Genomic DNA, 25,435 nt, shown 5'->3' with positions numbered 1-25,435 from the left:
AGCATACATGGAGGAAGAGATAAAATGCTGAGCTTACTTGGCAACAGCCCCATAAGCAGTTTGGTTGGGGAAGATACTGCTGTAACTGGTAAAACCAGGTATTGGCTCTCAACCTCATAACGGTTGGCCTGTCAATTCAAGCTAGAACGTCATTCCAGCACATCAGCTATGTCAATAATTACAGCTTTCTTGAGGTACATTTTCATTTTCTTCATCAGTCTCCAGGATCGAATTTATCCTAGAAAGCATCGTGCCTTATAGGGGGTACCCTCCCTTTCAGTATTTTTCTAGAGGCAAAGAAATAGGCATTGGCCAGTTCCACATAGCATCCTAGTCAGAGGAAGCTGTGGTTTGACATAGGTTCTTCTGGATGGTGGCTGGACCACAAATAGAGATTGCTTTTATAATAAAAGATGGTTCTCATGAGCAACACATATTGTTATGCCCATTTTACAGATAGCAGAACAGAGGCTTAGAGAGAGAAAATAACTTTCCAAACTCTCATTTATATAAGACCAAGAGTATTTGACTCTAAGGCCCTCAAGGTCCAAAGCTCTTTCCTATTTTACCTCTCAGCATCTTCTACAGGAGTCAGAATTTCAGACCAGGAGGTGAGCTGAGAAATCAGTTGGTTCATCCTTTGTTTTATAAATGACAGGTTATAAGACTTGTTTAAAGACATGGGGTAGGTTGGCAAAAGCATTTCACCAAAGGCAAATGCAGTCACACACATGGACTGATTTTGTATTGAGGAATGTACAGAAGAAGAACAATGGAATTTAAAAAATTGTTTTAAGGTAAATGTATCAAGTTCATAAATTTAGGGGCCAAAAAGAGAAAGAATTAAATATATAATTACTAATTAAAAGTGGAATAGGAATGAGTCACCTGAAGTAGGTTTGGAGTATAGGTTAAAAAAGGGATTTGGGGGAAAAAAAGACAGAAGGTTTCTGTGTATGTGAACATATTTAGCTTGAAATTACAGTGAAATGGCCAGAAAAAAATTGAGTAAAATGGCCAAGGATGTGGGAAGAACTGGTAGGTCTTGCCTGATAGTGTGATTCTGGGATTGCTTATCTGGGGAGGTGGATGGGTGGAGAAGGGCTCACTCTTTGTTGTTTTGTTGGTTTTTTGGGGGGGTTTTGTGCAAGCTCAGAATGCTAAGTGGTTGGCTTTAGAGTTGGTCTGCTGTTTTATTTTACTGAAAAAACAGAACAGAATATGAGTCATCTGGATTTCTCCATGGTTCCCACAAGAACCTAAATTACGTGTAGTACAAAGTCGTATTTTCAATATTTACCACAGGCCAAAAATGTCCTTGAAATATGATCAAAGCAAAATGGCAAAGCTGCAACCACAGCCTTGCCTTTGGTTCCTGGGGTTGGCTTTCTGGAACCACATCCACTGAAATCACTGAACTTTGCCAAAAAGCAAGTTGGTCTTCAGGGCTCCCTGCCTTCCATTTTAATCCCTTCATCCTCCTCTGAGGGCACACAGTGAACAGCCTGTGCCCACACTCACCCTGCAGGCTGGAGTTGCCCATCTCTGTGACCCTTGTCCCTCTCGACCAAGAGGCTGATCCCTTAGCTCTGTTCTCTGTCCCTTTCCATAATAGTGCTTGTGCTCAGGGCCCTGCTCTCAACAGTCTTACGGAGTCATCTCCTTGGAGTCACTGATCAGCATTAAGTTGAACATTCTTATTTGCTCCACACCTCCAACCCCTTTTTAAATAGGGGACATAATGCCTTTCCCAGGATGAAACATCCCTTTATGTTTAAATTTGGGGCATTTTGGAGGGCAGCCTGCTTATAAATCTTCGACCTTGATCTCATTTCACAAACCTGGACTTTTGCACAAGCTTGGAACGTTTTGTCTGCTTGAGACGTGCTCTTGCTCTGCCTTTCTTACCTGGTGAAAATTCTGGTAGGTACTCACAACCCTTTCCAAATGTGGTCTCCATCCAGAAAGGCTTCCTGACTCTCCAGAACTGTGCTGACACAGGAGCCACGCCCCCCCGTGAGGCTACTGATCACCTGAAATGTGACTGCCCCAAAGTAATATGTGCTAAAGCACACACCAGATTTATAAGGCCTGGTATACAAATAAGTTAAATATATCATTGATTTTTATATTGATTATGTGCTGAAATAATATCTGGATATATTGGGTTAAGGAAAAATATTATCAAATAAATTTCATCGGTTTCTTTTCTTTTTCATGCGGCTACTAGAAAGTTTGAAATTATATATACGGCCTATGTTTGTAGCTTACATTCCATTTCTATTGGATAGTGCCACTCTAGAGTCCAGACCAATGGTTTTGAAAAGACAGTGGGAGCTAGAGAGTATGGATGATTTCTGAATTTCTGTCTGAATGTCTGTGGAATGGCACTTTGGACTAAAACAAACTGTTTCTGATGAATGTCGATAACGTATTTAAGATAATCAGTGAAGAACAGTCTTTGTTGCTATATCCAAGCAGTATTCATCTTTCATTAATTTTGCTGAAATCCCCATTCCCTCCCCTCCCATCCCTAGCCCTGGGGATAAAGGAACAACAGGGTGATAGTGTGTGTGGTCTTTTGTTCAGTTGAACAGTGTCTGGACTAGACAGACAAAATGGAATATGTTCCAGTTAAGTACAGACAACTGTGAAGAGGAGGAGGGAGGGAAGAGGGAGGAGTAGGAGAAGGAGGAGGGGGGGGATGAGAAGAAGAAAGGAAGCTAATATTACCTGCTACACACAGTGCTAAACACTTCCACATAACCAGAATTTCCTGAACTATGCTCAGAAACCACAGTTCTGAGAGATATTCATAGATGTCGTATTGAGGGTAGGGAGGGGAAAAGAAGTTCGTAAGCAATTCAGATTGAAGAACACTGTACTGAACAAAATTAACCAGCTTTCTTAATTGCGGGACTTTTCAGAGCCTTTAATATGCTATGAAACATTATGACAGCCCAAAAGGGAAAAATTGAATTCAGTGTTTCCAAACTTATTTGGCCACAGAATTCTCTTTCAAGAAATACCTATCAACATCACCAACATTTACTGGTTGGTAAAATTTGTCATAGACAATGTCAATTTCATCTGCATTTTATAGGTAGGAAACTGTGGCTTAGGAAGTTAAATGACTTCCCTACTATTTCAATCTTACATAATTGTTCTGTGCTTAAGCCAAAATTATAAATTCATATTTTCACCAGAGGAAGGAATGTTTTTTAAGTAGGTTCCATAGCCAACATGGGCCTTGAACTCATGGCCCTGAGATCAAGAGTCACATGCTCTACCTACTGAGCCAGCCAGGCGCAGTTAGAATAGGCAAACATTATTATCGTGGAAAATTCACAACACATGTAGAAGCACACTTAAAAATGGTTTAGTCACTTCTCTCCACATATTCCAAGCTCATTGCCCCAAGTTCAGACTCCACCCCTTCTCTGTTCTTAGATGAAAGAGGTCTTTTTTTCCCTTGAATTTTCCAGAACTGGTTATTTAAATCTTGGCATATACTAATGTTAGGTTTTTATATGCACATGTCTTATCTATCTAAATAGATTGGAGCTTGCTGTGGTATTACTTTGAATTCCCCACAGTGTGTCTTGAGACCGTAGAAGCTGTCTAGAACCTTGTTGGGCTCAGCAATAATGGCTTGTGGTATCTTTTTACGGTATCTAAAGGCTAGGGAAACATTAGCTCTTGGTTCAGAGACACCACGTGTTCACCTCCGTTGCAAAGCCAGTATCAAATAGCGTGATGTTTAGCACTGACATACCTGTAAAATGCAACTCATGATATCAGAAGCAATTTTTGCATGCGGAGTGTCTTCGTCTTTCCCAGAGGGTCTCAGGTTGTGTTCCAAGCAGGAGTCCCAGAGCCCCACAAGGGCCTTGGCATGCTTTTCAATGGACTCTGTCTCTCTGATGGCTGTTGTGATTCGCGTGATACAGATTTCAACCACTGCCTGGTCATTGTTATTGGTTTGGTAATCCTAGTTGAAAGAAAACCTTCATATTAAATAACGCTCTGGAAAGTTATCTTTCAAAGGACCGATAAAATGCCAACTTACTCATTTAGCAAGTGGGTGTGCCATACTGTGTGCTAAGGGGTGAGGTTGTAAAGCTCCAATACAAGGAGGGCCTTCTTCCTTGGGGATGAGAATCTTGTGGAGGAGGTGATAGGCAAATGAGGTAAAATGGAGCAGGTTCCTGCTCTCACAGATACATAGCCAGGGAGCAGGGAGAGTTCAAAGCAGCTTGATTATTCACTTGCCAAGCAGGTTTAATCTTCAGGCTGTCTCAGTTTCTTTCTTTTCTTTCCTTTTTTTTTTTTTTTAATGTTTATTTTTGAGAGAAACAGAGACAGTGTGAGTGGGGGAGGGGCAGAGGGAGGCAGAGAGAATCCCAAGCAGGCTTCACAGCTCAGCGCAGAGCCCAACGTGGGGGTCAAACTCACAAAATGGTGAGATCATGACCTGAGACAAAACCAAGAGTCTGTCGCTTAACCAACTGAGCCACCCAGGCACCCCAGGCTGTTTCAGTTCCTAGGCCCATTACAGGTCAGGGTTGACATTTTTACTCTGACATTTCAGTAATTTTTGTGAAATGTTTCAAATCACCCTCCAATTTCCCCACATAAACTTTATTTCTCTTTCTCTACACAGCAGAACACATCAATTCAGCTCTCCATCTTTGGTTCAAATAACTACCAAATCCATGTTAGCTTACCCCGAAAAAATTTCCCTTCATTCAACTATTTAATTCTCCCTCAAATATCTAATCATCTTTATTGAGAGGTAATATGACCCTCCAAAACATCTAAATGTGAAAAATAGGCCCATCACTTTAATTTGGAAAATTGGTCTGCCACTGGCTGGTGGACTGACAAAAATGAAAACATAATCGAGCAGTGAAGCAATTTGATCCTTACACCCTCGTGAGCTGTTAGAGATGGGAAGTGATGGGGCTTTTCTGTCCGCTGCAAGCTGCAGCTGGAACAATCTGGTTTTGCTATTGTATCTAAAGCCACAGCAAACATCTTATGCATGAAGCCCTCTCCATACTTAGATTATTTATGGCCTAGATCCTCCAGAAGTGGAATTTCTGACATAAAACACAGGAGAATGTCTAGGGCTCATGATACATACTGCCAAACTATTTTCTGAGAGGGTCTTACGGTGTATATTCCCATCAGCTAGGTGAAAGCATGCTTTCTCCATCACGCCTTTGCCAGAACAGGGTATTTTTAATCTTTGCTAATTTGATCAGTGGAAAACAGTTATCTCACTGCTGTTTACTTGGAATTTCCTTGATCAGAGGTGAGGTTGAGTATTTTCACATGTTTATTGGTCATTTGTATATATTCCTTTGGGAATTGCCCATTGTATCCTATGTCAGTTTTTCCTTAGATGACTTCAATTTGGTGATCCTCCTTTGAGATCTTTTTCTACCAAGGATATTAAGTCAACATTTGACATATAGGTTGTGAATACGTCTCCGTTTTTCATTATTTTTAATTTCTTTGCTCCTATCTATTGACATGGTAAGTTTTTTAAGTGGACAAAACTGTCAAACTTCTGGGATTTCAATGTTTTTCCTTTTCTAAATTGGAAATTTGAGGGTTTTTTTTCCTTTTCTTTTCTAAAAGTAATACATGGGCCTAGTTCAAAAAAACAAAAGGTATAAAGGAAGGTTTACAGTGAAAAGTTAATCTCCCTCTCACCCTGGTTTCCTGCCCTGGGGAAAACAACGTTCACAGGGTCTCCCGTGTTTGGCAAAGGCACTCCAAGCACATGAAAATATCCACCTACACTTACTCCTTTGTTACTTGTTATTCCTTTAATGGCTCTGTTTTTTAACTTCAAACTTCCCTTACTCAAAGGTTTAATAAAAATTCTCCTGAATTTTTTCTAGATTAAAAAACAAAAACTTGGGGTGCCTTGGTGGCTCAGTCAGTTAAGCGTCCAACTTTGGCTCAGGTCACCATCTCACTGTTCGTGATTTCAAGCCCTGCATCAGGTTCTGCATGGTGGTGTGGAGCCTGCTTGGGATTCTCTCTCTCTGCCCCTTCCCCACTTGTTCTCTCTCTCTGTCTCTGTCTCTGTCTCTCTCTCTCTCCCTCAAAATAAATAAACTTAAAAAAATAAAAATAAAATAAAACTTAAACCATTTAACATTTTGGGTTTTAGAAATTAATTTGCTAACCAATCAGTTAGCTCTTAAATCTATTTATAGAAGATGTACATTTTACAATAAATAGCTAATTTAATGTTCCCATCACCATGTATTGAATAATTCTATTCCTAGTAATTGTTTTATATACATCAGTTTCTATTTCAGAGTTGTATTTTCTGTTTGTACGATTTTTTAATTCTTTTACAATATTAATTTTGCCATTTCCTCCATACAAACTCCACAAAATTTTAAAGATATGTCCTAGTGTATTTTATGTCTCTGTTGTGGCTGTTAACAAAATCTATATTATTTCATCCTCAGAACTTTTAATTAGTTATTGATGAATAAGTCAACCTACACTTTTTTTTTGTATTTATTTTGTACGTAGCTGTTTAGCTCAATTCATCTTAATTATGATACTTTTTTTCAGATCATTCTCTTGGGTTTTCCAGAAACATCTCTGTATTGGATCTATACCTTTTGTATATCCCATAGCTTATTGTGTTGACTAGTAGTTCCTAAGCTATTTCACACAAAAGTAATAAAAGCAAGAATGCATGTTTAGTTTGTGGTTTTAGTTCATGATTTTTGATTTAAAATGTTATGGTCAAAAGCAAGAAAATACTGTAAATATTTTAAAAGCATATAGGATGTATCACTTTCTTCCTATTTTCAAAGTTTATGCATTTGTTTTAATTTTTTTAACTGTCTTATAAGCATCTATGGAGATAAATAAGCACTTTTTCTTAGTCAACTTATGTATGTGTTATGTTAACATATAGTATGAAACGTCCATATATTAATCCATCCCCACATTCCTAGAATGAACACCACTTGGTTGGTGGACTGTTTTAGTATATTTTCTACATTCCTCCTTTGTTGGTGACTGTATTCTTTATTTTAATGCAACAGAATAATTACTTATGCCAGAACAGAATGCTGCTATGCAATAAACACGTTCTTATGAAGCCAAGTCACAGAGAAAACACAGGATGTAAATGAGCAAAAAATGATTCTAGCTTTTCCAAAAATCTCTGTGGCTGCATGGAAAGCCAAAATCATTCTCAGGGTGAAAAATAACAAGAGAATACTCTTGGGCTAAAATCACTATTTTTGGTCACAATTGCCCTTGTAAGTAGCAGTTACTTTTAACGGCATTATCTTCAAATATCAAGCAGCATCATAGGCAATAAAGAGTATTTTATGTAATAAAGAGAATATATACATAAGGGTAGATAGAACAGGGAACCAATGTCATAGATACAAGGAAGTCTATATTCCAAATGACATCAGCCAAGCCTTTGTCATGGCCACCCCAGTGTGATCCAATAGGTGAACAAATGGAATAATCTTGGTGCCAAGAATAAAAGCTATGCATTACCCAACAGCATCAACTCCCATTCACCAACGTGCTCTTGCTATTGCCATTACCTAAATATGGAATTTGTTAGCAACGGAGATTAATGCTGAGCCCCAGAATGGCACCATCCCTCAAGGACACCAATCAATCATTTGGTGCAAGTTATTTACGTAAGTCATTTTCCACCTCGGAAAGAACATCAGTTATATTGAGTGGAATTTACACATAATCCAGGTTTGAGTTTGACTTTCCTGCCCATAGGGCCTAAGCCTGAACCTCTATTTGAAGGATCACAGAGTATTTGGTGTGTTGAAACAAGATCCTACTTAACTTGCATCAGGTTAGAGAATCACTTTATAGCAAAGGAGATAGAACAATGGGCACCTGATCATGGATTCATTAGTCCTATCACATATGATAACCCTTCTTTCCCCTGCCCTGAAACTCCTGGACTAATAGATCAATGGAACAGGTCTTCAAAGGAGCAACTTAGCCTAATATCTTATGAGGTTGAGGAACTATCTTCTAAGAGGCAACATACATACTAAAACAGTGACTATTACACGGTGTTGAATTCCCTATGGGTAGAATACATGAGCCTGAGAACTCAGTCACTTCAAGCTCTTGGGTCAAGAGATCAGCAAAAGAAGAAAAGAGTGACCACCCTGATAAGGGTAATTGACCATATCATTAGGAGGAGGTGGGGCTGCTGTTCTGTAACGGGGGGCATCTCGAGGTACTCCCCTGCCTAATTTTGGTGGTAAATGGACATGGGGGTCATCACACTTTGAGACAGGGATGGAGACCAGGGACGCAGATCCCTCAGGAAAAAGCATAGGAGTCACCCAACTAGAAAGCAACTTAAATCAGCAGAGGTGCTAGCTGAAGGCATAGGGAATAGAATAGGTGGTAGAGGAGGGAAACTGTATTAGCTTTCTTGTTGCTGCTATAACTTATCATCACATGCCTAGTGGCTCAAGAATTTGTGTTGATAGCTGTATTTGCCTACAGTTCCAGAGGTCAAAAGCTGAAAATTAGTCTCACTGGGCAAAAGTCAATGTGTCAGCAAAGCTGGTTTCTCTGCAGGCTGTGAGAAGAGAATCCATTTCTGCATCATTTCTGCATAGATTCTAGAGGTTCTCTGTATTCCTTGACTCATGTCCTCCATGAGGACCCTCCATCATTCCATGACCCTCCATCTTCAAAGTGTATCACTCCAACCTCTGCTTCCATCAGGCCACCTCCTTCTTCAAAGAAGGCCTTTGACCTTCTCACTCCCTTGTAATTATATTGGGCCCACCCAGATAATACAGCATAATCTCCCCATCTCAAGATCTTTATATTATATCTGAAAAATCCCTTTTTCTATGCAAGATAAAATTCACAGGCGGACATCTTTTGGGGGCCATTATTCAGCCCACCACAGAGATGATCAGTACCAACTGCAGCCTTGATAGCAACTGGGGTGGTAGACAGATCCTCTCACTAACCTTCTTGTAAATTTTTTCAGGAAAAGTATCTCAGAGAAGCTGTTTCCATATGGGATGAAATTATTATACAAAGCAAATGGATCTGAATGGTGAGAAGGGTAGACTGGGTTGATACTATAGTACACTGCCCATATACCTATTTGGGACAAAGGCACTCATGTTCTCAGCTTCCAGTTCAGAGCAAAACCTGCCTGCATAAACTTCTTTGTCCAAGGGAATGGCCTCACCCAGGAGTTTGTTCCTCCCTTGGAACAGCCATTTTGGAACCTGTTTTTCTGGGAACCCAATTGCAACAGGGTGTTTATAGATGGCACTGGGAAACATAGCAAACCATGGGTAAACAATAGTTTAACAATAAATAGAAGAGAGATTTCCATTTGGATGAAATAAGCCAATAAAAGCAGAAGTTGCAACTCAATAAAAGTACATGAGAAACATGTGTGCCCTGGTTCGTGAACACCAAGATTCCATTTTCTTGCTTTAAAGAGTACTGAGTTGTTGCGGAATTCTGAAAGGAGTGCTTTGGAATGAAGCTGGAGTATACAGGAGAGACTACTGTGTCAGCAAGATTGTTTAACAAAAGGCATATATTCTGCTTCTAAGATTTCTAACTAGAAAAGTTAAGCAGATGTCCATAAGGATAAATCACTGCCCACTGGTCATTTCATTGAATATATTCATATATTAGGCATAGGTGCATCAGTTATGAACTTTGATATTACTGTGAATCTCCTGTACCTAAGAATTTCCTATAACACTTTATGAAAAAGAAAAGATTTTTTGGCTTGAATTTTTTTTACACATTCCTACATATGACACGAAGCAAAACATTCTCCAAAAAGGAGAGTTCCTCCAAAAAGAGGTGAAAATCTGGAAAGCTGTTAACTGCTCCATTCAACAAATATTCAAAAAGACAAAAGAAATTTAAACAAATTCTTTTAATGGTATCATTGAATAGTTTAAAGATTCTTGGCATGAAATCAGCTTTGCAATTAGGGTTTTCTTGACTCACATTCCAGGAAACACCCTGTTCTTATGAAATGTATGTGTGTATGTACATATGTGTTTATGTTTGAGCTCAACATTGGGTCAGTACCTGTGCACATTAAAATGAGTAACTTCTAAGAACCAGATCTATTTATATCAAACCCGTCAAACTGGGTTTAGAGGTTCAGTCTCACAGTAACCTGGTCATTGTTAATTTTAAAGTAATTTACCCTAAAGTGGTGGGGAGGTCCAATTATAAGGGTAGGACAATGAAAAATCCACACATTGTGCTGTTTCGAGCCTAGTTTCCAGGATGGGTCATTCTCACTCAGCCACAGACACCACAACTCCATGTCAACACTCCTAAACCATTTAGTCACACTTCTTGATGCTATAAACAGTCTTCAGGGAATGGCCCAGTGGCAAAAGGGAATGAAATAAATGAAATAAAGTACTCAACGGTGGGAATAGCATAGGAGTGGAAGTTGAAAGAGAAGAAGGAAGACATCTTGAGGATCATTTCTCCTTCCCTTCCTTCAGAAACAGCATAGCATAGCAGTTAAAAGCTTGGATTCTAGAGTCAAACTGCCTGTGCTCAAAGCTATATTCTGTTCTGATCAGCTGCAATCTTGGGCAATCACTTATCTCTCTGTCCCTCAGTTGTCTAATCCTTAAAACTGGGATATTATTAGTATCTATCTCCTAGTAGTAGTGTGCAGTTTAAATTAGTTAATGTAGGGAAAGGATTTACAACAGTGTCTGGCATGTAATAAGTACAGAGAGATGTTATAACACACAGTGAGTTACAAATATTTCCTTGTGTGTTATAATTTTTTATATATTCATTTCACAACTATTAAACAATGTACAGCACAAAAAGACCACATACTTACCCATCTCTTGTTGTTACATTCTACATGGCATCCATACTAATAATCATTCTTTCTAGTTTTAAGAGCACCCATATATACACACCTCATTTATTCTATCATTCTGAGAACCTCCAAGGTGAAGACAATAACAACACCAACAGCACCAGCAATGATCCCAGAGCTCATAACCTCACTGGGGTTCCCAGCAGAAGCAAACATAAAGCTACTTTGAGGGGGAAAACACTCCACAAAGCCATCCAGTATTCACACAAGTAAAATTCTACTTAAACTGAATTTGAAAATCCAAACTCAGAAAACATTCAAGGAACTAAGCCAATATGAGCACATATCCACATATAAAACTTGGGGCATACTGGATAGTCAAAAACCAGATAATGGAATTATTGATCTCAAATTATGCAATTAGACGTGCAAAAGGACTCATTGTATCAAGGAAAACTCTTGTTATGAACAAAGATGACATCTCTTTAAAAAGGAACAGAAAGATGTTAAAAATAAACAAATGAGACTTCTAGAAATGAAAAACTCAACAAATGAATGAAATAGTGGATAAGATACAGCTGGAAAAAAGACTCAATGGATGGGAATATAGAGTTGAGGAAAGGAAAACATGATGGATTATACAGAGATGGAAACTACAAAAGATCAGAAGGTATGGAGAATGAAACAAGAGAATATGAAGAATGTGAGGGCAGTTATTTTTGTCTGCTTTGTTTATTATATCCCCAATGCCTAGAAGATAGTAGGTACTCAAAAAATACTTGCGGAATGCATAAATGAATGAATAAATAGCATTTCCAGAAGGAAAAGTTAGTTGGAAAAGAAAATATTTGATATAATATTTTTAAAATTTCCAAAAGTGACAAAAAGCATAAACTTCAAACTCACAAAACACAACGAGGATTAAGTAGGGATATACAAGTAAAATCACATCCGGACACATAATAGTGTGAAACCATAGAACACCAAAGACACGGAGAAAATATTACAGCATGGAAAAAGTAGAGTAGGTATAAAAAATGACAAACCAACAGCAATAGTAGGAGTTGCTGAGAAATAAAAAGACTGCCCAGCTAGAAATCCACACCCAGGTAATCACCATTCAAAGTAAAGGGCAAAACAAGGACTTTTTCGGAAAAGACAAACATTTAGACAGTTTATCACTAATAGATCCTGGCTGAAGGGACTCTTACTATGATGCTTTCGAAAGTGGAAACTTGGATTTGGAAGAAAAAAAGGGAGGAAGACAATGGGGAATAAAAGGAATGATAAGAAAAAATGGGGAAATAGGTTCTTGAACCAAACATTGGCTGATTTCTTTTTTAATCAGTAATTTTAGAGAATAAGTTTCAAGGGTATTAAACAAGGTAAAATGAAAAGTGCTGCTTAACGCTATTATATAAGAGGGGCATGAAAGTATTTCAAGGTTCTTATGGTAATAGGAAAAGAGAGCTATTGAATAACTTCAGATATCATTGTAATCCATCAAATGTAAGGTGGTATCAGTGATAAGATCTTCCATTATGAAGGAAGAGAAAAGACTAACAATTAAATTGTGAGTTGTATCATGTCTTAAAGAGAATTCTAGGCAAGACATAAATTGATGGTACTAACCTCTTATTTCTTTGAAGTTTCTTTCATCTCTTCCAGAATTGCCTGTTTCCTGCTTTTAGCTGCATTACTTGTTGTAGTTTAATAGACAATATTTTACCAATATCTCAGTAACAAGAGTATATTCTTTTTTAGTTTCCATAAAGCTCTCAATTATTTTGTAAGAAAATGTGGAATTCCTATCATTCCTGCACGAATATTTTGATGAATATTTTGTTCACTAATATAAAATGCATACCCTAGTGCTCTCTTCCATGCCATCCCAAATACCCAGTAAGTGTTTGTTACCACATTATAATCTAGAAAGTTTGGAAACATTTTAAGCAGACATTTAACCCAACATTGATTGCTAGTAACAATAATGCACCTAATTCAGTTGGAATGTTAACAGTATGAAAGCTACGACAAATTTATGCACAAGTAGGCCATGGAAACTTTATTATGCCTAATACCTGGCCAACGGTGATTGTAAGATTGTAATCAATTATAAAATATATTCTTGTTTCAGAGTTATAAGTGTGTGAAAAATGTCTTAGAATTGATAAAACATGGCAAATATGTTTGCTAAAATTTTAAAGGTACCTACCAAAAGAACTGACATAGAATATGTAACTTTCAAACCAACGGAGTCAATAGAGGTGGAAAATGAAAGGTTAAAAATGCATTCAATTAAAAAAAACTGTGGGGTGCCTGGGTAGCTCAGTCAGTTAAGTGCCCCACTCAGTTTCAGCTCAGGTCATGGTCTTACGTTTCGTGGGTAGAGTCCTGAATGGGGCTCTGTGCTGATAGTGAGAGCCTGTTCGGGATTCTTTCTCTCTCCCTCTCTCTCTGCCCCTCCCCCGCTTGCTCTCTCTGTCTCTCTTGAAATGAATAAATAAACAAAAATTTTTTTGAAAAGTGCAGAAAAGAAGATAAAAATTTAGAAAATCAGGAAATATAACTCAAAATAAAAATGGAGAAATATAGCCAAATATGTAATTTATCATGACAAATACAAATTGATTAAATGTATCAATAAAAGACAGATTTTCAATTTGTAATATTTAACACATCTATAGGATGTTTACAAATTATATTTAAGTCATAAGGACATGGGAAGATAAAAAGTAAAAAGACAGGAAAAGGGAAAATAGGCAACTACTCCAAAGAAAATAGGCAAAACTTATCGGAATAAAGTTGTACAATATACAATGGTAAGAGGAAAAGTTCTCCAAGAGTAAATAATGATTCTAAACTTGTACATAATAATAAAAAAGAAGATGTGGTATGTATATACAATAGAGTATTATTCAGCCATAAAAAAAATGATATCTTGCCATTTGCAACAACATGGATGGACCTAGAGACTATAATCCTAAGTGAAATAATCCGGACAAAGACGAGTAACAAACATATGATTTCACTTACATGTAGAATCTAAAAAAACTAAACAAATAACAAACAAACAGACTCTTAAATACTGAGAACTAAATGGTGGTTGCCAGAGAGGAGCTGGATGGGAGGATGGGTAAAATAAAGGGAATTAAGAGGTACAAACTTCCAGTTATAAAATTAATGTCACGGAGATTAAAAGTGAAACATAGGGGACACAGTTAATAATATTGTAATAACTACATGTGTGGTATCAGAAGGCGACTCCACTTATTGTGGGGAGCACTGAGTAATGTATAGGATTGTTGAATCTATATGTTGTACACTGAACCTAATATAACATTGTACGTTAATTATGCTTCAATTTTAGAAAATCTCCCACATTTATAAAGCAATATTGACAAAATTACAAGGAGAAATTGGCAAATCCAAAATTATAGTGGGAAATTTTAAAACACCTCTCTTAGTAATTGACTGTCCAAGCAGACACAAATTTATTGAGGATATAGAAAACGTGAACGATATAATCAAAAGGAGTTCTTTAACCAACTTACTTAATATCTCATACTCACTAATTCAAGAATACACATTCCTCTGGGGCACAAAGGAAACATCTAAAGAGGCAGCATAGTGTGGTAGTTAAGAGTAGTCTCTGAATCCAAACTCTCCTAACTTGATTTTTGTCTCTATTATTCACTAGCTATATAACCTTGAACAAGTTCAATTATTAACCTCTCTGTGCTCCGGTCTCCTTATCTATAAAATGCAGATAATATTAGTACACTTATCTCAAAAGTTTACTGAAAGAACTAAATATATTAACATGTGATAAGCTCTTAGAACAATTCCTAGAATATAGTTAAGTGCTACATAAGTATTAGCTGTTATTCGTTAAACAGGTTAGCCATAAACTGTGCTACAAAGCAAATCTCAACCACTCCTAAGCAATTTGTATCATGCCATTCATGTTCTCCAACTACAATGCAGCTAGATTTTAACTTAGCAACAAAAAGTTTCCAAAAATTCTTTGGGAAATTAAAGCACAAACTTGTAAGTCACTTATGAGTCAAAGAGGAAATCACAATAAAAATAAGAGAGTATTTAAGAATTCATAATGGGGGCGCCTGGGTGGCTCAGTCAGTTGAGCGTCCGACTTCGGCTCAGGTCACGATCTCACGGTTTGTGAGTTCGAGCCCCGCGTCGGGCTCTGGGCTGATGGCTCAGAGGCTGGAGCCTGCTTCCGATTCTGTGTCTCCCTCTCTCTCTGCCCCTCCCCCGTTCATGCTCTGTCTCTCTCTGTCCCAAAAATAAATAAACGTTAAAAAAAAAAAAAAAAAAAAAGAATTCATAATGAAAATACTGTATCTCAAAAACTTATGGGATGACACTAAGTGGTACTTAGCAAGAAATTTAGGGTCTTAAATGCTTATATTAGAAAGTAAAAAAAAAAAAAAGCTAATTGTACAACTGAGGGGATTAGAAAAAGCATAGAATACAACCAAATAAAGAGGAACAAAGAGGAAAACAGCGAAGATTTAAAAAGGAATTAATGAGATAGAATAAAAACACCCTATACAGATGATTAATAAACCAAAAACTTTAAAAAGACAAATCTCTGAAAATACCGATGAAAGAATCAGTGAAAAAGAGCACTTAAATACAGATACAGCAGAACATAAAAGTACGATTTAAAAAGTTTTATACCAATAAATTTGAAAACTAAGATAAAATGTATAATTTCCTAGAAAATATATTTTATCAAAAGTGACTGAAGGAAAACTCCCCTGATTTTCTTCAAAGAAAATGAAATCAATAATTTAAAAATCTACCAACACCCCCACTCCCGTCACACACACACACACACGCACACACGCACACACACACACAAACCCTCATGGTGCCCAGAGGGTTTTATAGCTTTCTATGAAAGTCTTATAGATAACAGAAACATGGAAACTTTTCCCTGCTTGTTTTATGACCCCAGTACATACAACTTGCTACTAAAGCCAGGTAAAAACAGTGGAAGATAGGACAATTATAGGCCAATCTCACGGTTCCAAAGCTCCTTTAAAAATATTAACCAAATCAGGAAATGTATTAAAATTAATGTCAAATTTCACTTTATCCCAGAATGTTATAATGGTTTTATATTTTAAAAATCTATTATTATGATTCACCACATTAACAAGGAAAATAGGGAAAAAGGGAAAATATGACTGTCTCAAAAGAGCAGAAAAAGAAGTTGATAAAATTTAACAATTTTTAGAAAAACAAGAACAGGGGTGCCTGGGTGGCTCGGTCAGTTAAGCGTCCAACTTTGGTTCAGGTCATGATCTTGCAGTTCCTGAGTTTGAGCTTCGCATCATGCTCTGTGCTGACAGCTCAGAGCCTGGAGCCTGCTTTGGATTCTGTGTCTCCCTCTCTCTGCCCCTCCCCTGCTCAAGCTCTGTCTCTGTCTGTCTGTCTGTCTCTCTCTCTCTCTCTCTCAAAACTAAATAAACATTAAAAAAAAAAAAACGAGAATAAAAGGGAACCTCCTTAATCTGATCAGGGGTACTAATCAAAAGCCTGGAACAAACATTATAATTATGTTAAGTCAGAAAACTACCTTTAAAGAATGAAAAAAGGGTATCTGCTAACTCCATTCTATTCAGCATTGCTCTTGAGAACTAGACAGGACAAGGAGACAGAGAAATCCAATAGAAAGGATATGGATTGAAAAAGAAGAAACAAAACTATTAAGATATTGATTGTATGCATAAACAAATTCTAAAGAATGTGCTTCTCTCATCTTAAAAAAATTCTTTCTTGATTCCCTAATTCTTTCTAATTACCACCTCATTTCTCTACTCTTCTTCAAAGGAAAATGCCCAGAGACGTCACTGCTTTTCTTCAAATCTCTTCCCATTGTCTTAAACTAACTTTGGCTCAGCTCTCACCCCTACGTATCCAATGATGCTGCTTTTCTCATTGTGATATTCATGGACCTGAATAACAGTCATTCTCAGTCCTCATCTCACCTGACCTACTGGCAGCATTGACCTCGCTCGGTCCTTGATCATTTCTCCACTTGGCTTTCAGGACATCATGCTCTTTCTTCCTCCTTCAGTGGCCCTTTCTCACAGTCGGTTTCACTGGTCCTCCATCATCTCCTCGAGGCTGGGCTCAGTCTTTGGGCTTATTTTCTGTGAACACTCACTCTCTCAATGATTTCATTCAGTCTCAAAGCTAATGAGTTCCAAAATTATCCTGTCCAGCCCAGACTTGTCTCCTCAACTCCAGACTCACATATGCAACTATCTCCGTGACATCTCCATTGAGACAGCTGACAGCTCAGCCCCCATGCTTATAGCAGAACTCCTGATTCCTTCCTACCTCTCAACTTCATCATTGTAGCTTTTCAGGCCGAAAATTTTTAGTCCCGCTCTCTGTCTTCCTCCATGCCACCCTATATCAACAAATCCTATTGGTTCTACCTTTAAAATATACCCAGAGACTGAATAGCTCTCACCATTCCATTACACCCTCATGGCCAAAGTCTCTGCTTATTTTTTAATTAAAAAAATTTTTTAATGTTTATTTTTGAGAGAGAGTGCAAGCAGGAGAGGGTCAGAGAAAGAGACACAGAATTCAAAGCAGGGTCCAGGCTCTGGGTTGTCAGCACAGAGCCTGACGCGGGGCTCGAACTCACAAACTGTGAGATTATGACCTGAGCCGAAGTTGGAGCCACCCAGGTGCCCTAACTACTGAGCTTCTTATCTGGATTTTTGCAATAGTCTTTTAAATGGCCTTCCTGATTCCACCTTTGCTTTTCCACAGACTCTTCTCAAAGCAGGAAAAGGAAAATAAGATCATGTTACTTCTCTGGTCAGAACTCTCCAATAGCTGCCCAAGGCCCTGCATGATCTGGCCTCCACTTCCCTTCTGACCTGATGTTCTATGACCTTCCTGCCTTGCTTTCTCTGCTACAACCACACTGGCTTCCTTAATATTCCTCAGGAACTTCAGGCTGCCCTCAACCTCAAGAACTTTGTATCTTATGCTTCTTCTGCTTGAAGTGAGTTCTTCCAGGGTTCCACAAGTATTGCTTCTTCATCTCCTTCAAGTTTTGCTTCACACCAGCTTCTCAATATGGCCACTTTGTCTTCCTGTTTAAAATTTCATACCTTTAATCCCCTGTCCTCAACCTCTGCTCTGTGTTTTTTTACATAGCACTTATGGATCCTCTTTTAATGCAATGCATACTTTCCTTATTTATTTTGTGTATTTTTCTGTCTCCCCCAATTAAAATGGATGTTGGCAGAGATTTCTTTTTCTATTTTGCCTACTCTTGTATCCCCAGCATCTGGTACTGTGTCTGGCATATAGTAAGTGCTTAAGAAGTATTTGTTGAATAAATGGAAAAAATTATAGACAAGATATTAAGATTAATAAAGAGAGTTGAGTCTGATATATGATCAAAAATAAGTGTCATTTGTTTTATAATCACCTGAAAGAAAATAGTTGGAAAATATTTTTTAAAGGATGTAATTTTTAGGGGCGCCTGGGTGGCTCAGTCAGTTAGGCATCCGACTTTGGCTCAGGTCATGATCTCACGGTTCATGGGTTCGAGCCCCGCATCAGGCTCTGTCTGTGCTGACAGCTCAGAGCCTGGAGCCTGGTTCAGATTCTGTGTTTCCCTCTCTCTCTCTGCCCCTCCCCCACTCACACTCTGTCTCCCTCTGTCTCAAAAACAAAAATAAAACATTAAGAAAAAAACTTAAAAAAAAAATAAAGGATGTAATTTTTATAATCTCAGCAAAAAACCTAAAATACTTATAAATTTTTAAAAAGACTTACAAAACTCTTAAGATCTTTAAGAAAAAAATCATAAAACTTTACGGCAAGATACTTAAGAAGATCTAAGAATATGGATAAATAATACCTACAGATAAGAAGACAGTAACATAAAGATGTTAATTTTCTTCAAATAAATCTATAGTCATAATAAAATTCCTATCAAGATAGTGACAGAATCATTCTTTAAAGTTATTAAAGAACAAAAACAAACAAAGCAATTTTAAAGAAGTCTGGGGATATTTGTCCTACCAGCTGTCAGGACTATTACAGTAAAAGGTATAAGGCAAGCTACATTAGAAATAGATGTGCAACATGCTTAAGTGACAGGGTTTGTACAAGAATATACAAAAAGTCCTTAAGATTAATAAGAAAAGACTTCTTTAAAACCTCAATAGAAAAATGGAAAGAAACAACAACAACAAAAACCCCCCTAAATCCTAAATACTTTACTGAAACCCAAATGACATATAGAGAATAAACACCAAAAAATGATCTGTTGACCTTCCCAATAATTAGGGGAGTACAAATGTAAATAACAGTCAGATATGGTTCATTTAAATTGACAAAAACTGTTAACAATCTGATAAACGCAAGCTTTGGTGAGAATATAAAGCCACTGGGAATCTCAAGCATGGCTGATGGGAGTGCAGGTTGGTACAACCATGGTGGAGAGCAATTTGGTGGTATATCAGAAAACTGAAAGTCTATAAAACCCCAAAACCAATTGTTTCATTCCTAGCTGTCTTCACTAGAAATACTAGCACATTTGGCAAAAACACTGATTACAAGAATGTTTACTATAACTCTGTTTAAATAGTAAATGTCCATCAAAAGAAGAATGGATAACCAAATTGTGGTATAATCGTGTAGTGGAATACTCTATCACTCCAAAACCAAATGAACTGGGACTACCTGTACCAACATAGATAAACCTCAGAAACATTATATTGAGCCTTATGATACTATTTATATAAAGTTTAGAAACGTAGAGTATCATGCTGTAAATAATTTTTGAGTTATGCGTGTATAGCAAAGAAATAAAAACATTCATGGATAAATACCATAATTAGGATATTGGTTACTTTGGGAGAAAAGGAAGGTTTGAAATAGAAACATGCAGATGATTTCAATTTTATCTAATTCTTAAAATTGGGCAATTCGTGCATGCCTAACATTTTTTATTGGTGTAAAAAAAAAGTTAAAGAGAGATAGAAGGTGGGTTGGTGGATTAGGCAAAAGGAACGTGGTGAATGAGGGTGGTGGGAGTGGGAAAAGATGACTGGATAGCAATGAGTAGTCTGGGAGGAGAGCCAAGGTAGTAGGAGAAATGATTATTAGGTGAAAGCAGTCCAGAAAGGACTCAAAATGAAAAGACGAAACTTAAAGATACATTTGGGGACCTGGAGAGAATTTTGAGAAGATGCACTTTCAAAGCAAAGCATAAGGACAAAATATTGCCCAGCAGTGTTTTGAACTAACCAGTGGAAAAGAGAGCATGGACTGGAGAATGGAATCTAGTAAGGTTCAATTATTTTGTGAGTGATGTTAGGAAAAGGATTGAAGACTTGCTTGCCAAATTTTCAGATTCCAAAAAGATAGGAATAACTAATATATTGGACAGAATCATAATTTTTTGAAGGTATGACTATCCTGGAATGAGGGCCTAAAGACAACAATATTGTTGCAATGGTTTAAAAATGTGACACAATACACCTACAATGTTTTTCAAGTTGCCTAATTATAAGTCTTGATTAAGCCTCAGGGTTTTGGTATATCATAACATTAATGTGGCCAACTGTGAGACGTTACCGTAGAAAAGAAATTTTAGACACAGAGTATCTGACTAGTATCAGCAATTGTTCTAAGCAGTTGGTTTAAGTGCAGGGCAATGATAAATTACAAAAGTAAATTAGGAAGGTGCCAAGGGAAAGAAGCCAGAATGTTGAGAATGTAGGCAGTACTTGGGAGCTACAATGAGACACCTCAAGAATTTGGAAACAAGATTGCCCTTTGAGAATTAAGTGGGGGGAAATCCACTTATATGAGTGGGATTGACCAGCTACTGGACTAACCATCATACTATCTGTACATGAGTGACTACAGGTGAGTTAAATATAGGGCGGTAGGGCTGGAATGTGATTCTAATAGAGGAGGAAGAAATCTAATCAATAGTGATATTCATTGTCTAGAGAAAGACTGGGTAAATGCACTTGGTAAGGACAGCATAGAGCACACAATAATTCCGACTAACATGGGTTATAATTTGCATTGTAAATCAATAAGTCAACACTCTAATTTACACCTCTGAGTCTTGCATTTGGATAGTATTTATCATGTACTGACAAATTTGAGTTTCCAGACCTAAACCTGGATATGTGAGGTTGTATGACCTTTCTCTGCCATAGGCTCCTTCTTTGTCATGGAAATACCTAAGGACACTAGGACATTAAGGATGTTTAGCTGAGAAAAGAGAAGCTACAGGTGAGTCCTGATACCTATACCTATCTTTCTATATTTAAAGTTCTCGCAGGAACAGAGTTACACTCTTTTGATTGTTGGGGCAATGAACAGACCAAATAACAATGTATAGAAAATACAAAGGGCTGCTATAAACATTAGGGTGCATGTGCCCCCTTTGAATCAGCATTTTTGTATCCTTTGGATAAATACCTAGTAGTGTAATTTCTGGGTTGTAGGGTAGTTCTCTTTTTAATTTTCTGAGGAACCTCCACACTGTTCTCCAGAGTGGCTGCACCAGTTTGCATTCCCACCAACAGTGCAGAAGTGTTCCCCTTTCTCCGCATCCTCACCAATATCTGTTGTTTCCTGAATTGTCAAGATTTCATCTAGCCAAAAGAAGGAACACACTAAAAATTTTAAATTCTGACAGTGGAATAGTTATCTCTTTGTAGGTTTTATGGTTATGACCATAAGTAATGGATAAAGTGCGGAAAACTACAGCAAAGGACTGTCTCTTTGGAGCACCATTGTCATGACAAATCACCCTCTGCTGACTTCTTTCCTAGAACTATGGAGAAAGCTTGAGTCAGTGTCTCCACTCCTTTCCTCTCTGCTCTCCTGGCAAGGGCAAGGTAGAAAACTTTGACTAAAGTCTCCATCAAGGCTTCATGCAATGGAAAAGGGAAATTTGTCAAAGGGAAATATCAGAAACTTACTATGTTCTCATCATTGCAAATGTAGAAGGAGAAGTCACCTATTTGTCAGGTATCATAGAGAAGGGATTTCTATGCTAGAAGGAAGTTGGCAAAGATGACTTAAAAGGAAGTTCTTTGTTTTTAAAAAGGAGTTGATATATTATTTTTGCTCTCTTTCCCTTATGTTCAACTGTTTTGTCTCTTAAAGTCCCCATATGAGTGAAACAGAAGAGACTCATAAATATGGAGAACAAACTTAGGGTTGCTGGAGCGGTTGTGGGAGGGGGGATGGGCTAAATGGGTAAGAGGCATTAAGGAATCTACTCCTAAATCATTGCTTCACTATATGCTAACTAATTTGGATGTAAATTTTAAAAAATAAAAAAATTAAAAAAATTAGGGACAAAAAACAAACAAACAAACAAAGGAGTTGAGAAGTAGAATTGATTACTGAGATTCAGGGTCATTAGGAAAGTCATAACAAGGGAAAGATGGGATACAGCTAACAGGGAAGTGAGCCACTGAGTAGACATAGTGGTTCAGTGGACTAATCACTGGCAATGGCCATTGAATGTCATGGGCATTGATGCATCATGGGAAGGTTTCAAACAATGGGAGACATGCAATAAAATCTTCTTTAGGAAGTTTAATTAGGTAACTTCTAGTACATTGAACCAGAGAACAGTAAGACCAAAGGCAAGAAGATCAATTGTTTTGAAGCCCTGAGCCAGAGTGATAGCAAAAGAAGGAGAAGGTAATTCAGGAAAAGGAGAAGAAGGAGAAAGGGAAGAGACATTTCTCAAGGAGTGTCCACAGAACTAACAGGGAAAGGAGAGAGTGAGAGTAAAAGGTCAAGAGTGACTCCAGGTTGCAAACCTGGAGATCTAAGAAAGTGATAGTACAGCTGGAAGAAAGATGATAACTTCTAATTTAGATAGATTGAATTTGAGATAACGGATACCAACTAGTTCGGGCTTGAGGCTTAGGGGGAGATGCCAAGGCTGGAAACATAGATCTTGGATGTAGAAGTTTCACTACAGGAGGTTATATGAATAGATGATTTTCTATAAGAACAGAGTATATTAATTATATACTCTGCAAAAGGGCAACTATGTATTTTTAGAGAGAAGTAATCACTAAGAACTAGAACCATAGAAGTCATTTCAGGAATAATAAACCTTGAACTGGCTTTTAAAAGAATGGAAAGGGAGAAGGAATTCCACACTGAGACTTGCTTATAACTAGGACTGAATAGCAGACATAAAAAATGGATCGATCTGCACAATCCTTCTAAAAACTAATTCTTTTTATTCTGCCATCCATCTGCTCATGCCACAGTTACAGATAGAGCAGTGGAAGAAGTGAGATGTGACACCAGTTAGTAGGTGAAGAACACAGGAGAACGACTGGCCCTCCAGATCTGCCTGGTAGGATGCTGATCTGAGGGGACAGATGACACCCTGATGACAAGGGACCTGCCTGCCTTAATGGGTAAAGGTGGCGACACATAACAGAACTCACCAGTTCTAAAATTCTGAATTTGACATCTGTTAAAAATAAGCAACTGATAAAGGAAACAAAAGAAATCACTGACACTAGTGACCTCTAGTGGAAACAGGCTTCAGGGGAATATGTATATATATATTTGTATTAGATTAGATGAAAATCAGTGGCATATTCAGCCAATTCATTTCTGCAGGAGTATGAAGGAAGGGACTGCTAGAAATAGCACACAAATATGGCCCAGAAAGTGGAAATGTACCAGGAATACTTGTGTTTTGAGTCAGACTAAGTTGATTGATGTTTTGAAAAAAAAAATGTGGACACATAATTGCTGTCAAAGACATTAGCTGAGAAAAGAGTGTGTGGGCAATGACTTCATTGGCCACCGGGGGGATTTAGTATGTTCCTGGCGGCCAATAAGTGAGCGCGCTGACAGTCTTGAGGAGGAAGCCGCACTGGTTGCTGGTACACCTTTTAAACATTAAAATGTGGAAGGAAGCTGTGATCTCTGAAATGTGTACGCATTTGGTAATTCAGTATTTTATGGCCCAAGTCCTGTCTCTTTCCTGTCTGCCTGGGGGCTGTCTGCACCAAGTATTAGCAAATGCTGTTGACACAAGAGATGCTTGGTAGACTTGGTCTTTGAAATGGGACTGATCTCATGGAGGGCCCATGCACAACCAAGAAGGGCAACATCAAACCACACTGGGCACTCCACATCCATCCTCTTTGGGAAGCACTTTCAGAATGTATAATCTTGACATTGAAGAGAAGCAAAGGAATGGGAGACTTGAGGGAGATTATAAATTTGTCTGATCACACTGGGGGCTAATGATGAGTGAGTTGAATTAAATGGGGGTGAGGGTTAGGAAAAGGAGTAAAAAAGTAAGTTTTTTTTTTTTTTTTTTTTTTAATGGAGATTCTATAGAAATACACAGAATCAGTGTTATCAAGCCCCGGGCAACTGTCACTTCTGGCAACAGAGTGATCCTTGTCCTTGTCTTATGTTACCTATGCGGCAGGAGGCGTCATCCTGCCTTCTTTCATTATTCAGCCTCCTCCACACACCCTGCTTTGTTTACTGATGCTGTTGGCAGCTTGGCAGATCTGCTTTTCCCAGGATTTGCTCCCTCTCTTCTCCATGTCATTTCAAGGATAGAGAAACAGCCCTTAGATAAGCTTTTGTGATAATTCCACTCTGGTCTGCAATTTCCAGAGTTCTGATCTCCATGAATGGGCAAAAGGCAGCCTAGCCTCCCACTGGGTCAAGACTGCTCTGGTGTTATTTCTTAGATGCCAAATTAAACCACAGAGCAGAACCAGTATTAAGGGAACCAGTATTAAGTGGTCTTTCCTCTTTCCCCTGCAAAGTTCCTTTCCCACAGGATACGTACAATCCTTTGGCCCTAGAATAAGTCATTTTGGGAGTCTAGTTTAAAAACTAGTTTACTTACGGAAGATGAGCTAATTATTTTAATTTGTTCCAGAGCTTCTGTCAGGCTGTCTTCAATCTCAGAGTCATCTAAAGAGAAGAGGTCCCCGGCTCGGGAAAGATCTTTTTGTCCTAAAACCAGTCTGAACAGCTGATGCATGATGGGAAATTTGATAAGCAATTGACCTTCGGCAGCCCCAGGACCACGTGTTTCAGTTATCACAGGTTAGTAAGACAGAAACATGCAGCAGGAAGTATATACTTTGTAGTCCTTGAAAGGTCATTTTTCTCCAGAATTTGAGGTCTTCTTTGACACTCTCTGGAAAAGAAACAAATGAAACAATGTTGCTGTTAGTAGAATGGCATGGGCTCAAAATGTAACCTCTCCACTGAGCAGAGACTGGGAAGACAGTTTGGAAATGTGCAGAGAGTCACAGATCCTGGCTTGGTGATCTTCAAATGAGCTCTTCCCTTATTTATTTTCTTTTACCCGCGAAAGATCCTATCAAAAATGTGTAGGTTTCTCTAGAATTTAACAGGAATGTTAAAAAGCTGCTTAAACCTCACACTTATTTTTCTCCTTTCTGTATCCTTCTCCGTCATTCTATGCCACAAGGAAAC

The 25,435-nt window shown here is 38.0% G+C and overlaps 1 protein-coding gene and 1 long non-coding RNA gene across 7 annotated transcripts in view; one reads left to right on the top strand and one right to left on the bottom strand.

Moving 5' to 3' along the window:
* Window positions 1-25,023, bottom strand: part of VEPH1 (ventricular zone expressed PH domain containing 1) — a 242,852-nt gene extending 217,829 nt beyond the window's left edge. For all 6 annotated transcript variants that reach the window (XM_049628640.1, XM_049628639.1, XM_049628641.1 and 3 more), the window contains exons 1-2: window positions 24,837-25,023; window positions 3,776-3,991 (exon numbers count right to left, since the gene is read on the bottom strand). In XM_049628640.1, coding sequence (XP_049484597.1) covers window positions 3,776-3,991; window positions 24,837-24,974 — 354 coding nt within the window. In that variant the 5' untranslated portion in view covers window positions 24,975-25,023. The remainder of the gene's footprint in view (window positions 1-3,775; window positions 3,992-24,836) is intronic.
* LOC125921210 (uncharacterized) lies at window positions 6,483-24,956 on the top strand. The gene is made up of 4 exons (XR_007457336.1): window positions 6,483-7,703; window positions 9,044-9,112; window positions 21,130-21,205; window positions 24,870-24,956. It is a non-coding gene; the product is annotated as an uncharacterized LOC125921210 (long non-coding RNA).
* Window positions 25,024-25,435: the final 412 nt, after the last annotated feature.

The sequence above is a fragment of the Panthera uncia genome, chromosome C2 (genome assembly GCF_023721935.1).
Source record: "Panthera uncia isolate 11264 chromosome C2, Puncia_PCG_1.0, whole genome shotgun sequence".
Classification (NCBI taxonomy): Eukaryota; Metazoa; Chordata; class Mammalia; order Carnivora; family Felidae; genus Panthera; species Panthera uncia.
This window is presented reverse-complemented; position numbering and strand designations above follow the sequence as displayed.